General features: G+C 30.2%; 2 protein-coding genes across 2 annotated transcripts in view; one reads left to right on the forward strand and one right to left on the reverse strand.

Moving 5' to 3' along the window:
• Positions 1 to 6,553, forward strand: part of LOC105142956 (neurotrimin) — a 221,382-nt gene extending 214,829 nt beyond the window's left edge. Inside the window, exon 10 of the mRNA XM_011050888.2 lies at positions 168 to 6,553. Coding sequence (XP_011049190.1) covers positions 168 to 379 — 212 coding nt within the window. The 3' untranslated portion in view covers positions 380 to 6,553. The remainder of the gene's footprint in view (positions 1 to 167) is intronic.
• A 963-nt stretch (positions 6,554 to 7,516) lies between these two features.
• The window catches only part of LOC105142951 (limbic system-associated membrane protein), a 237,547-nt gene continuing 228,556 nt past the window's right edge, over positions 7,517 to 16,507 (reverse strand). Inside the window, exons 9-10 of the mRNA XM_011050881.2 lie at positions 13,625 to 13,693; positions 7,517 to 13,148 (exon numbers count right to left, since the gene is read on the reverse strand). Of these exons, the coding sequence (XP_011049183.1) occupies positions 12,988 to 13,148; positions 13,625 to 13,693 (230 nt within the window). The 3' untranslated portion in view covers positions 7,517 to 12,987. The remainder of the gene's footprint in view (positions 13,149 to 13,624; positions 13,694 to 16,507) is intronic.

A 16,507-nucleotide genomic window follows, 5' to 3' on the forward strand; every position in this document is an offset into this window, starting at 1 on the left:
GTTTATTGAAACTTGTGATCGGTACTGTATAATGTCGGTAATCAATAGAAAACAACAACACAAGCAAAAGAATTTTAGATCAATAAACAATATACAGATGCCTGATATCTTTTAGCTAAAGCTGTATGTTATTGAGACTTCAATATATTATTGATGATTATTTTCAGAAACGCGAATTCGTGGCAGGCCGAGTCACGAAGAGAATCACGAAGCTGAGAATGTCATTGATACTAATAGTCATAAAAACGTTGACAATGACATCGGGCAGCGAAGAATCGACAATACGGCGCAATCGATGTCATCTAAAAGCAGCACGTGGCATTGCGTGACGCGATCCAGCGCAGCGATTTGCATAATCATGCTCTCCGCCCTGTCGTAGTCACGGAGTGAGGATGATTGGTCGATGTCCTTTCAGCTTGCAGCATAAATCCTACCATCTTTCCTCAATCGCGCAAGGGATCAATTAACTGATGAATAGCACACTTATTGAAGGATTTGCGGCTATCAATGGCCGAAAAGAAGACGATTATCATAGTGAGACTATGAATTTATCTTGCCTTTGATAAGGCGACACATTACTACTATAATAGATCGTTATAACAAACGTTATAACGCGCCATTCCTTTTTCTCTCTTGTTTTTAACTCTTTTTTATTGTACAAAGATGGTAAAAAACCAAGTCTGCAATATTGTAGACACGAATAATTATTTTATGTCATATCAACTTGAGAAAAATATGTATTCATAATTATTTTTATAAAATTCATTAATGCTATATTTTGAAGCGAGGGTCTTTCTGTATTGTTATTGACATATAACACTAGGACTACCGATAACGAAATCTATTTCTACTATTTAAATATATTTATACAAGATGAATTAATGAAAACTTTTTATTTGTTCTCTGTAATGGATCGATTTGTGCAAAATATATCGAAATGTGCCAATTTTGTTTTTAAAGAGATTATATAATTATAATAAAGGACCTTGCACATTTTATATGAACACAGTAGCTTTGATTAAATTATAAAAATGTGCGACCCTTTAATGATGCTGCTTTGCCTTTTAATTAAGGTAGCTATTCTTCCAAAAATTTTAAATAAAAATAAAGTAACATATTATTTTAAGGATCATTTAATGTCTGGATCATTTTTTGTTTAAGAAATTACACATGTTGTAAGGTATCAAAAATTGAAAATTCTAAATAGATTTGATTGCATTAGACTACAAAGATCATCTGATTTTATTCTATTATTTTTTTTTTCGTGATATATAAAATATAAAATATTATTCAACGCCGGATTTCATACAAGGTCTATTTACAAAAGACAATTGATGAAGTGCCAGAAATGTTTTAAAATGTTTGCAATAACTTTGAAGGGAGGCTTTATTATTGTATAAAAATTGAAGGATATTTTGAATATTTATGAAACTTATATATTTATTTAAATATTTATTAATTTTTTTGTATGAATTGTAAATTTTCAACTTTTAATATCTAAGACTTCCAAATGTGATTTTCAAAGAACTTACACAAAATTAAAAAAAATAGGACACAATAGAAGGACTTAAAAGACCTTCAAAACAATGTTTTACATTTTAATGATTTATTAATATTTTTAAAAGATATGAAAATATATGTAAATTTATTTCGGAAAAATTGCGCTATTGAATACACTGTTGTCAGCCGCAAACGTAAAATGTTTAAAAAAAAAGATAAAAAAGATATAAAAACGAATCACGAACGAATGTAATGTATAAAAGAAAAATCTGTATATTTTATACATTTCAAAATTTTTTACGATTTTATTTTATAAAGTTTGTCCATATTCTGTGAGACGCTTTCTTGTTTTACACAGAATAACTACTCTAAACTAAATCAAGAGGATGAAGCAATACAATTAAATTTATCACAATTATACTCTCTAAATTCTTTGAAATGAAACACTCTAAAAAATGAAAAGTGAATAATATTGAAAAAGAGTAGCTCAATTTTCAATCTTTAAAAGTGAGATTTCATTCTTTAGAGTGACAAGATTCTTAAAGATTTAGAGAATACTTTCTTCTTAAAAACAAAATTGATGTATTTCATAACCAGTTAGTTATAAAAAAACAAGATAAAAAGTTTTTGTTGATTCATGTTGTATTTTTCAAAAAAAAAGGATAAAAGCGAAATTTATTAATTTATCCATTTATATATTGCAACAAAAATTAACGGATAATTTCAGGAAGTATGTCATGTTTTGGTACTAATAATAATAAGGAAGGGATGGGTGGGACCATATATCAGTCTTTATATGTCTGAACAAAGAGTCACCTAGTTCTAAAGAGAATTCTTCTCTCGTTAAATTAGTACAGATTACGAAATTATCCGTATATACAGAATGTGAAGTTTGAACTCGCGATTTTATAATATTTGTCACTGTCATATGGAGCCACACATCTCTTCTCTATCATTTTAAATTTGAAAAAAAATTACAATTTAATCATTTTAATTATTTGGTAATTTTAGTATTAAGTTACGATATTCAAGCATCACTTGCTGACCGACGATAATAAAAATATCAAGATATAATTTGAGTGATAATACTTAACATGTTGATTACCAAATAGAAGATAACTCATAATTGGCGATATGTAGATGAACGTGTCTATTCGCCGATCGATATTTTCAAGGAAAACTAAAAATTTGTTTGTGAGTTTTGAATGGAGAAATAAAAAAGAAGTAGAGCTTATTAAAATAATGTGCTGATAAAAAATGGCATTAAGTACAAAGTTATCTAATTGTATACTGGCAGTCAACGTGTTAATATATGTCACAATAATATTAATATTATTTTTATTCGTTCAAGTTGAATCATTTATTTATTTTTAACTTCTATCAGAACTCTCCTTACCTTTCATAAAGCATCGATAATCATTCCAAATCTTTTTGACGTGTCAGCAGATTTGTGAAGCCATCGCTATCGAACGTATTCTAGGAATATCGTGACCATTCTCCTTACCTGATTCTACCGTCATCATTGAATCCTTTTTTCCAATTTTTCTTCTATCGGTAGAGAGGCTTTCAAATCGCGTGCATCATTAGCGAAACGAGATCTCCCAATTTTTCCCAAAGATTTTTTTTTTCGTATATGGATATGATTTACCGGAAAGATTTGATACTTCTATTCGAATCGCAATTATATCGTTAAAAAGATTGATTACGACAGTATTTTTTTATTAAAAGATATTAAGATATTTATGTGTTTCTTTTGTTTGAAAATATTCGTAGCATTTTTGTCTCATGAATTAGCACAATCTCGGTAATGATTACTACACAAAAATGACAAACTCGAAACAGAGACGGAAATTTTTTTTGTAAGATACGTATTAAATATTGTAATTACATTCGCTTTCTATCGCTTATCCATATCGTTTCTAGATCAAGTAAAAATTCGGCCTATTCGATTGGTAAATAACACTCGCCAGTGACTCGTGTGAATGCGTAGATACATTATATAAGATGTTGATAATATAATATATGATTAAATGATAATTTAAAATTAAAATAATATACGAAATGTTGATAAATAATATTATTTATCAATATTTTCATATACTGAATTTGCACAGAATCTGAATATTTATGCGCATACATTAAAGCCATTCCTTGAGAATTATTTTCGTGTCATATGTAACTGTTAACGTATCATTTCATTTTATTTGATAGACAGAAAATAGTTAAAAAGTTAACCCTTTGCACTCCTATGCCGACTATGTAGTAATATGTTAACTAACAAGAAGAGTCTGGCTCAATTTTAAGCATAATTATATTAAAACACTCGCCACAATATTCAACCACATATTGACTGATGATCAAGATAATGGATTATAAATTGGCTGATAAATTCGTCAAACATTTTCTATATCAGTTCTCACTAAACACTAATCAACTAACAATAATATCTAACATTAATGTTAGATATTATTACAATTTTATATTTAACAATGTAACTGTTACATGTAACATTGTTGTATTATCCATACAGCACAGAACGGTAAAAGAACGTTGCTGAGACGACATTGCAATGTTGAATGTTAAAATGTGAATCTTTTTCAACGTTAAATCTGTGTTGATTTTTCTACACAAATTGTTAATATTGCTGTAAAGTTGAAATAATATTCCCGTGCAGCATAGAACGTTGAAAGAACATTATTAAAATGTTGCAATGTTGAATGTGAAGTGTGAATGTTCTTTCAACGTTGAATTTGCAATGTTACAATTCAACATTTCTGAGATGCTGATTCAATTAGTGTACTGTATTACATTTATATTAATTGAACATAACAATTTTTAACATTGATATTATTATGTGTTACTGTTAGTTGATATTTAGTGAATTTTTTGTAACTGACGCAATAATTTCTCTTTCAATGTTAACGTTTATCGCAATAGCAATTTTAAAATTATGAAACATCTTTTCAATATTTTTGGTAATTTGAAAATTATAAAACATCCTGTGGCCAAGAATTTTTTATTGTGCCATCTGTTCAAATGTAATTAATTATTAGTGCAGAGGGTTAATCGACCTTAAGCTAAATGTATAAATTAGTATATAAGCATAGAAAGTGTGTTAGTGTGAAACTCGAAGAGTGTCTCGAAAGCGGTGCATAAGATGCAACGAAGCAACCGGGACTTGTAAATTTCCGATGATTAGTCACTTGCATATATTTGTAAATAATGTTACGATCATATGGATATGACATTATCGCTGTAATAATTGTATTGATAAGGACAGTTTTGTATATATTAATATAGTCCCTTTGGGTGCGTATAAAATAAGCGTGTGAGTAGTTGTCGACGTTTTTATATATGTGGATGTTTCTGCAAATGAAGTTATTGCCCCGACACGTATCAGGACGAAATTCCAAATAAGAGAAGTAGAAAGGTTCTTCTTGCGTTATTCTATAAACTAGGATTAAATTGTAGTGAACACTGTTTTGCGTTTGATAACCGAAAACGTAATGTTCCTACACGCGATTGTTAAGCTACTCTTTAAATTCATAAAATAATTTACGTATATAAAAGAGATTTATATTGATAATCAGAAATTAATAATTCGTATATCCTCGCCGAAAATATCTGAAATATTTTTGCGACGTATTATTTACATCTTATTATACTGTTAACTGTTAATGAATGACAGCAATTCGATAGCAATTTGAAACGCGCGGTTCAGAGAAATAGAACGTCTAGTGCGTCTTTATGCCGCGTATGGCAAATTTAAACGGAAAAATGGCGCATTGTTTGAAACGTCAAATGATCAGAACTTGTGTATCTATGTTTACGTTGACGTGATAAAATTTAACGTCCGCTCAATGATACAATCGAATTTTGGAAATTAATTTAAGTGTTACACATTTTACAATTAAATCCCTTGATACGAACGATATATGTCACAACTCTCAGGAGCTCCCGGAATCCAGATGTAAATATTAACTACAAGACTACGCTACGATTACGTACTGTAAAGTGAATGGGATCGTTGTAAATAATTGCAGCAAGCTTTGTATGTTGTTATGAGGTGGTACACGATCTATTATAAAAGCATAGCTTCTTGTATATTATTCGCATAAAATATAACTAATATAAGTGCATGTGCTTGTATTTCTTACGAATAATACTATAATTAATTGAAAATTTTGAAAATTTTTTTAGGTTTTTTATATGTTAACCCCTCGACGATGAGCTGACATTAATATCTACGTAAGTAACACGGTTATTGACACTGGATCTATATGACCTATTCAATTTTTATTATTTAAAAGATACTAATTAATTCCGAGGAGCAAAAATAATATAATATAATTAAAAGGAGAATAAATATTAAATATATTTTAATAAGAATAATCCAAATTTACAAATACGACATAAAAAAATTGAATTATTTAACAAAGAGGTTTATAATTGAGTGAGTTCAATAGACCCACTATTAATCCTAAGAGTGAAAAAATCATAAATATTAAACAAATTAAAGTTTACAATTGAAAGCAGCGAAAATTGATGTACAAACTTAAAAATGTATGTATCATTTAAACGCGTATAATTGATTGTTTAGCTAAATAAATTATTTGCGTAATTAAATCTGCAGCGACAGTATCGTGTACCACGTAAGTTCAAATTTTTGTTAGCCGTAGCGCCTGTCGAGGAAAGAAGTTTCAATTTCAGTGAGCTTATTGCTGCTTTATAGACATTAATATTCACAAAAATATGACTTTAAATAAAACTTCATAGACGAAAAAAATCCCAAAATGTATTGTAAAGAGTTTATGTTTGTGTTTTCATTCTCGTAATAGTAGAAATGAATCGTGTTATAATTGAATGGACGAATGCAAATGGAATGAATAAATATCGAATGTTTAATCTAATTTTGTATAAATCCTGTTTCACGTGTCGTTAATTTATGAATTTTTGTTCTTTGATAGAGCCTTTTGTAATAAAGTTAATTAAATAACTAATAGTATGCAATTATTGTGTATTACTCAATATTAATATAAAATTGTTTAATTTACTTCTGCTTCTTTTATTATTCCTTTTTAAGACTATGATTACTCTGCATTATTGCATTTAATTATTTAGCGATTGTTTGTGACTGAAATCGAATAGTAGTAACAATTAACTTATTCCTTTTTAAATATTATAATCTTATCGGTATTGTAGATTGAAGAAAGGTGTAATAAAGTTGAAATTTTTTTAGAATGCAATGAAATTTCCATTTGCAGTATTTTTACTTGATTATGTTCTTTTAATCTTACTTGATTTTTAAAATTTTGAAATTTTATTTACCTATACAGTATTGTAAATTAAAAAACGTTCATTGAATTGTAAAGTTCAATTTTGCTTTTGCGTCTTAATTGATTTTGTAACTTCTTTAAATTTTTAATTTTTCATAGTTCGAATCCATAAACTTAGAATTCTAAGAATTTTTGTTTTGGAATTTAACTAATAAATTGATATAATGTAATATAGCGTAGGTTAAAATTAATTAAAATATATATACTTGATTGGCTTAAATATCTATTATATTATTTCTTCATTTTTTAAAAATATACGTCTGTATTTTTGCATTCTTATATTGTTGTTTTGTTCTCCATGTACATTTATAAGCATACTTTTCTGAAAAAGGAAAAATAATTTGATATTAATTATTCAGTAAACATCAACTAACATTACATTAATGTTAGAGTAACACATAACACAATTATAACATTAATGTTATACATGTTACTATTTCGTATTTACTGGCTATGGAATTACTATAAAATTACTATAAAATGTGTACAGAATATTGAGCACTCAGTCCAAAGTAAACATATTATTGTCAATAATTTAATTCTCAGTTTGCAAAATAGTTTCGTTTACAAATGATCTCATCAATCAGAAATTTAATTATAAAGTAAATTGTGGGCACTGCGCACAAGAATTGAAGATGTAACTTAGGTTGTTTGGGAACTAAGATACATACGATAAAAAATAAGTAATAAATCTGTATTTCATGTATACACGGACATTTCTTCCTGATGCCGATAGTGCTTACAGGACTAGATCGCGTGCAAGAAGCACGGGCAGTGGCGCAACCAGATCGGATCCAGTATCGCAGCATAATTGCCGTACAGCTATGCAATTGAACATCATCGTTAATCTACGTTTTGTTTATTGTTCGACTAACTTAATTAGCTAGTTACACACTGATCTATACCAGTATTATTGCGGAGACATTCATGACTTATAAAGTCGCATTTGAATTTTATTGTTAGAAATAAGAAATAAACGTGCCTCTTATCACATCATCAATAAGTAACATTTTTGTATAATAACAGTTTTGTTGCGATGGAAACGTATCCTCATAGCAAAATTTTGTAAAATGCAATGACATCTAAAGAGAAAGAGAGAGAGAGAGACAGGGAAAATGTGAGAGAAAGATAACTCTCCCACGTTTTTATTACATATGCAGAGACATATATAGTTACGCCACCAATCAGCACAGATAATGCATTCTACCTGTACACACTATGACATTTTAATGCTTATTTCTTATATATATAAACATGGTACTCGCCACTTACTTGCTACCAACGTTTTACTTAGCTACGCTTCGTATTACTTTTTATTACTCTTTATTACAAATTCCGCACTTTTTCCTCCACGATTTTTTACGCGCGTTGTAGCATGTCTGGTGCGTATGATGTGTGTTATCTACAATGTCAATGATACAAAAGTAGTTGCTCTGAATATCTTCGATATATATTGTTCAATTGTCGCACAGTCGTTTTACTTGTTAAATAATTCATAGATACCTAAGCTCCACACAGCTGCAATGTGTAATCCTATTAATGAATGCTACTCGATACGCAATGTATTGCATAATGATTCAATTGAGGCGTTGAGCATCTTTAATTAGAGAATATGCGCATATGTCTAATATTTAAATTAAAATTTCACTTAAATTAAATCAAATTTTATAAATGGGATTAATCAAAAGTATTATTTTCGCTGCATTATTCCAGCGCAATTTTATATTTTTTTAAATAGATACGTCTCATTCCTTAATCATAGAACATGTAATATTTAAATTAAAATTTAATTACATTTTATGAATTAATTAAAAGTCATTAATATTACTTTTGCCTCGATTACCGGATTATTAAACAGCATAAATTATATGTATATTATAAAATAGGTACGTCTTATACTTAATTACACTACACTCATATTTTTAATGATATTAAATTAAAATTTAACTTAAATTACATTTTATAAATTAATTAAAAGTCATATTTTCGTTGCGTGGCTTGTATTTTTGAGCAGCATAAGTTTGTATATTTTAAAATAAATACGTTAAGATACTTATTAAAATTGTTAAAGTAGCAGCTTTTATAAAATCAATATTTCATTTGCTTAGTAAATATAATTGCAATAAAAATATATATGCAAAGTAAATATAATGTGTCTTATGTTAAAATGATTCAATTTCCTTTTATACCGAAGGAATACAGATACTTGTATGTGATATGTCTTCTTATATACAATATTCCGCAGAGATATGTACAATATTCTGCAGTATTATCTTTCCAAACTGCATCCATCATAATTATTCCAGAGTATACTTAATCAACGTTAAATATTATCGATGCTATTCAATTTGGAATATTTAAGCTTGCAAAGCCATTCTATTTACAAAGTTAATTGCAAGCAATTGTGTTCGTCAAAAGATGTCAATCTATTGGAAGGAAATTACATTATATCGAAAGTAGCTAAATTGTCATACTAAATAAGATAAATAATCATTAAAGGAAGGCTGCTAATTTAATTATCTCTACGCGGAGAGAAAGAATTGATTAAACTCTTTATTTCCATGGCAAATTATTCTCGTGGCATGCTTGCATAGTTCATTTGCCATTTTTTATTCTATTTTTTTTTTTTGGTTTCTCAATGCTCGGATAACAGCTCTCTTTTTAACAGCAAGAACTCGATCTCTTCTTACAGTTTTGCTTTATTCTTCTATTGTTTTTTTTTTATTGCAGTCCGCTTAACCTATTTCAAAACTCTTTCATAGCCGATATTCAATAATAAGCTCTCTATTTGCATACGTATACATACATCAGTGAACGAAAACACAAAGCGCCACGTGCAAGCTCTGCATCGTGATATTGTACTGTGATTCAGACCGTACAGGGTGTCCCAGTTTATAGAATGTGTTATCCAAAGCTCTGACAGCTTAAGTGAAGCCCTACGAATATTTGCATCGATTACGAAGCAAATATTGATACGTTGCGCAACGTTAATAGTTAATGATACGGAAATTGCAGTTATAACTATCGGTTGCGTATTCATAGAATAAATTGATGCAGTCTCTTAGTAAATGATGGATGTCTTAATAAATAATTCACGCGCTGCCAAACACTTTAAATGAACTGTTACTTCGCGAGTTTATCTGATATTGTCGAGGAAGTGTATCTATTTTATTTTACGAGAAGTGATATTCTTCGGTAGACCTCGTATAATGTGACAATATGAATGTTTTATCAGCCTATTCTAGTATGTACAGTACGTTCAGATTTAAATAATAAAGTGAGATCTATTCACACGCAGTACATTGACCACTCGAAATTTATTTAAGGATGCCAAGAGAGCCTCCTCAGTCTTGTACTTATTACGCATATTATATACAGATTATGATATACTCTCTGGTATTTGTTATTTTAAGAAAAACAGGATTACTGAAATGTTGTATTACCTTTAAATATTTTATTTTTGTATTCTTCCCGAAATATGAATTGAAATTCTAAAATTAATTGCATTGAACTCTACTTTATAATCTTAGAAACAAAATTTATAAATAAATAATTATTTATTTCATTTTGGAACGAAATTTATAAAGAAAAAAATTAATAAATAAATAATTGTTTTTAATTATAAGCATATTATATCATGCAAAGATAGGATAAATCAATTTATTAATTTAATGTTCTGCAAGAAGAAAATCGAAGAAATACCGATGTGACAATGTTACATGTGTATACATACTGCCTATTTACGAATATATATACTAGTAATTTATATACTAATATTCTATACATAGTATATTAATGTATTATACATAGTACTATACAAAGAGTTGTTATAGAATAGGTTTCTATAAACGCGAATGTCCGTCTCGGTAAAAATGCTGATGAACAGTTTAAGATGTCTGCCGAGGTTTTTGGTGCGAATATTCAAGCGATGACTATTAATATAATATATGCGCCTCGGATATTCTATGAGATTAATATTAGTTATTCCATGCACACAGCAATCGTCTTAAGTCGCAGGTCAGAAGTTATGAAAAGTCATGTATATACAACGATGCCAATCGATGTCACTGCGTCGATACAGCTTTTAAAAGATAGTTAATAATCTTATTTGAAAAGACCAATTTGATTTGAAATGTCTATTTAATAAAACGAATTAAATCCAGTGAGTGCTACAATATATTAGAGCGAATCTTCTTTATACTAAACTATAGAAAACTGCGCAGGAAAAAAGAAAAGCAAGTAGTATTGGTCTTTCTGACTCTTTTCTACTTATGATAGTAAAACAGCATTAGCCAATCAGCGAATTCCTGACAAAGAAAACAATATGAACTTTGCATTAGAATGTCCTTGTTTATTGAGACATCTCCACTTTTCGATGGTTCCAGTATGTTATATAGAACTTACTGTTAAATTTTGCGATGTGCTAATAGTACAGATTCGCGTCGCTGAACTTGAATAGCTTACATATCGAAAAGAATTATGATAGAAAAATTGAAAAATAAAACGCTTTTTAAAGTAATATTGAATTAGAAGAAATTACTGCCTTCTTTGTAAAAATATTAATTAAATAATATCAAATAAAATCAAACAATGAAATTAAACACATATGTATGAGAAATGTCATATTTGGTCAAGGCAGTTCTTTGTATCCCATAATATTTCTTGTAAATTCATATAATTTTCAGTTGAAAGCACTCTGCACCAATTATTTATTGATTCTGAAACACAGTCCTAAATCGAAACTGGAGTAGTAATATCACAAATTAAAAGTATTCACTTTCATGTCGTAAAGAAATAAAATCAGGAAATTACTAATACGGATGCTTATTATTCGTAAGAGAGAGAATTGTAACAAATAAATAAAAACTTTGTTGTGAACATAATAAAAAATGTCAGCCGGATATATTATCAGATAATATTACAGGCTATCCAAATAACAAATAATACTGGATATTTTCCGGATATCTTTGATGTATCCCTAACATTTTTCCAATTTTATTTGACTTCCATTACTGATCACTTTCTTGCCTTACTTGCAATGTGATTTTACATATGACGAAATGGTATTCTTTGAAATGTACTTAACACATTTTGAAAAGTTTATAGGAAGAAAAATCGGCAGAGTGTGAACGAAGCATGAAGCTGTCCGAGCAGAGTTTTATCGTTTACTTGAATTGGACAGCTCCGCTCTAGCATAGAATTCCTCTAATAAGCGTCTAGACAATAACTGCCTTTCCCAGCAATTGGCATAGCCGCATCGTCGCGTCGTTGCATCGTTTGGTTGTCGCTTCGTAATAGTCGTCCGACATTGGGATACACCGTTGGGATACACCGTCCGAATAGCCAATTAAAAATGACGCGAAACAGTACAAACTGTCCATCTTTTGTCGTCTCGTTTTTCCGCAAACGTCCATCTTGTTTCAACAAGAACACTTTTTGCTTACTGCTCGTTGTCAGAATCGATCGAGTTTTGCAGGGTGAAAATACGTGCTTTTTGATCTGATAAAAAATACTGTTCACACATTATTTCACAAAGAATTTGTTAGCTGTATGCAACATTGTTTCAGTTACATAGAATATCGCCTAGCTATAGTATAAAAAAAATAAAATAATTAATTATGGACAGATACAGTTTTTTTTCAATTTAAGCTAGATACAGGATGAGAATTAAGAGCAAAAATAACTTAATTTGTGTTTTTTTTTACATAACAAAAATTAATACTTTATCAAAGTCATAATAACGCTCGAAATTTATGGATGTTTCAGTTATCTCTGCAATGCCGTTAATGGGACTCTAAAATAAATCCGGCGTTCCCCAACATGATAATGTAATTTCGGTCGCATGGGGTAGATTTGCGCGGTCCAACTCTGGTTCCGAAACTGTCCGTAATGACTGTCCCTTAAGTCGTAATCCTCCCTTAGCGAAACTCCGCCGGCGAACGGCGCCAGCCGGGGCCCGCGCACACTAACGCTATTTATAATATTATTATTCTATTGTTAAGTTTAAAGTGGTCAACGCAGTCCTCGACGATATTCATCCTCGACGGAAGTCCCTGAGCGATGGATTTACAAGTGGATGTACAAAGTCACGATGATGGCTCGATGATCGGATTACGCGTGCGATGGCGTGCAGGACCGTCGTGAGTGAATCTCAGGCCGGATGTAACGTTCGCATCTGCGGATGATGATGGAGGTACAGGCACAGCGCGACAAAAATCACCAGCAGCAACGAGCTACCGTTGCTGGTAGCGCTGGATTCATCGTAGTCCGCTACGTCGCCGGCGTTCTCCTTTCGACCTCGTAGTTTCAAATCTACGAGAGATCGTGAAATATGTATGATCAAAACGCGATCAAGAAGTTTGCGTTTGTAAACAGAAAAAGATTTATTTTTGCGATAAAAAACGAAAATGTTTTGTATAATACACAAATAAACAAAGGCGGCCATATTTAAAACAGAGCTTGGAACTTAATGATATTTTTGTATAAATATTTCTAGTTCAAATAAACTGCACACCGATTATTTGTCGATCTTTTTTAAAATATTTTAATACTTTTAACAAAATTTTAAATAGTTTAAATTAAAAAAAAAAAATTTTTTTTGCTTTTTCCATATCGTGGATTTTAGAACTAGACTTAAAACGTTCTAAAAAATTTTTTCAAAACATGTTTTCAAAACATTTTAAATTTGATGAAATTTAATTTTGATGAATCTTGATATTAGAAAGAATAAAAAAAGTGAAGTAAAGATTAGCTTGTTGAAATTAAATTCTGATATTTAATGTATATACCTCGTTCCTTTAGCATATCTTGATTTCCCTCCAGGATATTATTGTTCCCTGAATTATGCCTTGCTTTACCTGCAAACAAAGTGAGATATTGAACGATATTCCTCTCCGAAACGAAGTTTATATTTTGATATTATCAATATTGTCTGAATAAATATTTACGAAAACTTTTATTCATAAGATACACCTAATTATGAATATTCCGTTTTATTCGTCTGTATTCACAATCAGTGTAATTAATTTTCTATCGATGTTAGCTTTATTAATCGACAATTGTTAATTAAATGCATACCTCAATTAGCAGCATTTATTTGATAACTTTTACTCTGTTACGTAAACGTGGGAAATTCAGTGTCGGCCATCCGTATAAATTAACGGATGAAACATTATTCAATTGATTATTTTAGTTGTTTTCCCATTCTCTTCCTTGATTAATTGGTGCCCGCTGAATGTCTTTAAAGTAATTTGTTTTGCGTGGTATTTGGTTTCGGATGGTACGTCACGAAACTACTAATGACAACGGTTGTTAAATCAATTGCCGGGAAGTAGCAATGACAGTAGGCACGAAAATTTAAACGATTTCTGAGACAGATTTCGTGATAGAATACAGATTTAAATGAATACAAATTGTTCTTTTACATCACTGTATTGAAAGAAAAATGATACAAATAAAAAACTTGTATATTTTTAGATTAATTTAATGAAAAAAAATTAACTGTTGAGATTAATATATTTTTATGGAAAGACATTATACATTTGAAGCTTATTGCTTAGTCTTTTATTATTAAGAAATTTATACTATATTCAGTATTCAAATTTTAAAAACTCAAGACATGGTTTTCTAGAATATATTATAAATAATACATTATAGATACACGTATTTATATTACGTTATACGCTTTGCTGAAAATATATAATATAAAGTGAAATTATAGAGACTGCATATTCACTATCTAAATTAAGCCGTTTCAATTTAAAATTTTAAAAATATTCTAATGAAAAATTGTTAATTTCGAGATCACTTTTCTACCAACGCAGTGATATATCGGATAGTGGTAATCCTGCTATCTTTCATGAATAAAAAATGCCCCCGAGAGTTTATTCCTCTCTATAAAAAATACGGTCAAATTTTTGTCCTTTGCGCAGAATTGCGGCGAGTTTAAAGCTAAATAACGATATAAAAAAAACAAGGAAAAGAGAGCGGTGGATGCTCTTGTCGCTATTGGAAAAGCGATCTAACGTTTTGCTCACGGTGGGAGATCGCTAGTTCGTTTGTCTCCATGAAAAATGCGGCTTGGACCGTGTGTTTTCTCAAGTAATGAGAAGAACGAATGGGAACGAGACCGTTGGTACTCGATAAAGCAAGCTTGGCGCAGATTGTGAAAGGGCTTACGATATGACCAACGTGTTTGCCTCCACGCTGTTAAGTTCCTGCGCGAACTTTCAAAGACGTCGCATCGCTACTTTCGCGTGCGCCGGATAATTGACCCGTGGCTTTATCCACGCGTCTAATATTTTCGCCCCCAAGAAAACGTGGTAGGTACATTAACTACTCCGACATGTGGAAGATAAAAGTGGGCAACAAATCCTATTAAAAGTTACTAACTGGACATGCCAAATCCGCTTTACCTTTAACAGAAACATCGATAATACTATTTCAATTTTCCATTATCACCAGGAATAGTATTTACACTGTTTCGCACATTTAACTATGTTCGCCCGTATCGAGGTATGTATTATATATATTTAAGCGCATGTGGCGAAGTGGAAAGAGTTCAATAAAATTGATCCAGGGCATTGAAACCCGGTCTCTCTAATAAATCTTCTCTCGCGCGTGTAACGTAACGTCGCCTCCCAATCTGTTGGCATCAAAATATTTTGCATATATCGATTTCCGGTCGCCGGGCGAACGGGAAGTCGCGCCGAAGACGGGTCAATAATAAATCCCGGATTTTTCATTATGATGGCGCGGAAGATACTCGATGAAATATGAAAGCAAGTTACCTTTCGCGAGGCAGCTCGTGCTGACATCATTTCGTACTCCGATTATTTATTGCCGGCAACACGCGCCCTTCGTACTACTAATTATCGTGATTTCTATGTACGGTTATGTAATCGTACATTGGTCTAAAAATATTGCTTCAGCATTATTGAAAGGATGGAAATATTAGGTGTTGGAATTAATTCGTAGCGTTTTTTAATGAAAGAATGTTATTTATTTCACATGAGCATTAAAAAATACATTAATGAAAGTACTTCCCATCACTTGTAAAACGCTTCGAATTAATTCCAACACCTAATACATTTGGAGTGTTTGGATAAGAGAGGGTACTTAGATCTTTTTAAATAGCGTGCACTATTAAATTCATAATGTTAAATTATATCCAAGGTGAGATATTTTTAATCATTTTTACACTTTTAAAAATATCGATGTGGATTTAATCAGGTAGTATCTATATAATTCTCGTATTAGGGCTAATATTATATTAATACGATGTTGTATAAATGTCAACGGTGTGTATTTATAACTTCTAGTGTTTATATCAATATTATCATGGTATAGATTTAAAATCCATGTTAAATTTTACATCATGCTGGTATTAATATTAATACTAACACACAGTGAGAATCATATAGACTTCGTATGGAGTTAAATCTTCATTGATATTTTTTAAAGTATATAAATCGTCACTGCTTCTACTCAATACGTTGTTGATTTAACTAAAACAATTGAGTTAAACGTTTTAACTCCAGAAAATGTATTAAATTTGATTAATTTATTATGTGCATATGTTAATATGGATATTGTTTACTTTTTAATCGTAGAAATGAATTGATTTAAATTTTGATATACATAGAAATTAAAAATGATAAACGTTATTTAAC

The sequence above is a fragment of the Acromyrmex echinatior genome, chromosome 8, assembly GCF_024713525.1.
Source record: "Acromyrmex echinatior isolate Ae372 chromosome 8, ASM2471352v2, whole genome shotgun sequence".
NCBI classification, from domain to species: domain Eukaryota; kingdom Metazoa; phylum Arthropoda; class Insecta; order Hymenoptera; family Formicidae; genus Acromyrmex; species Acromyrmex echinatior.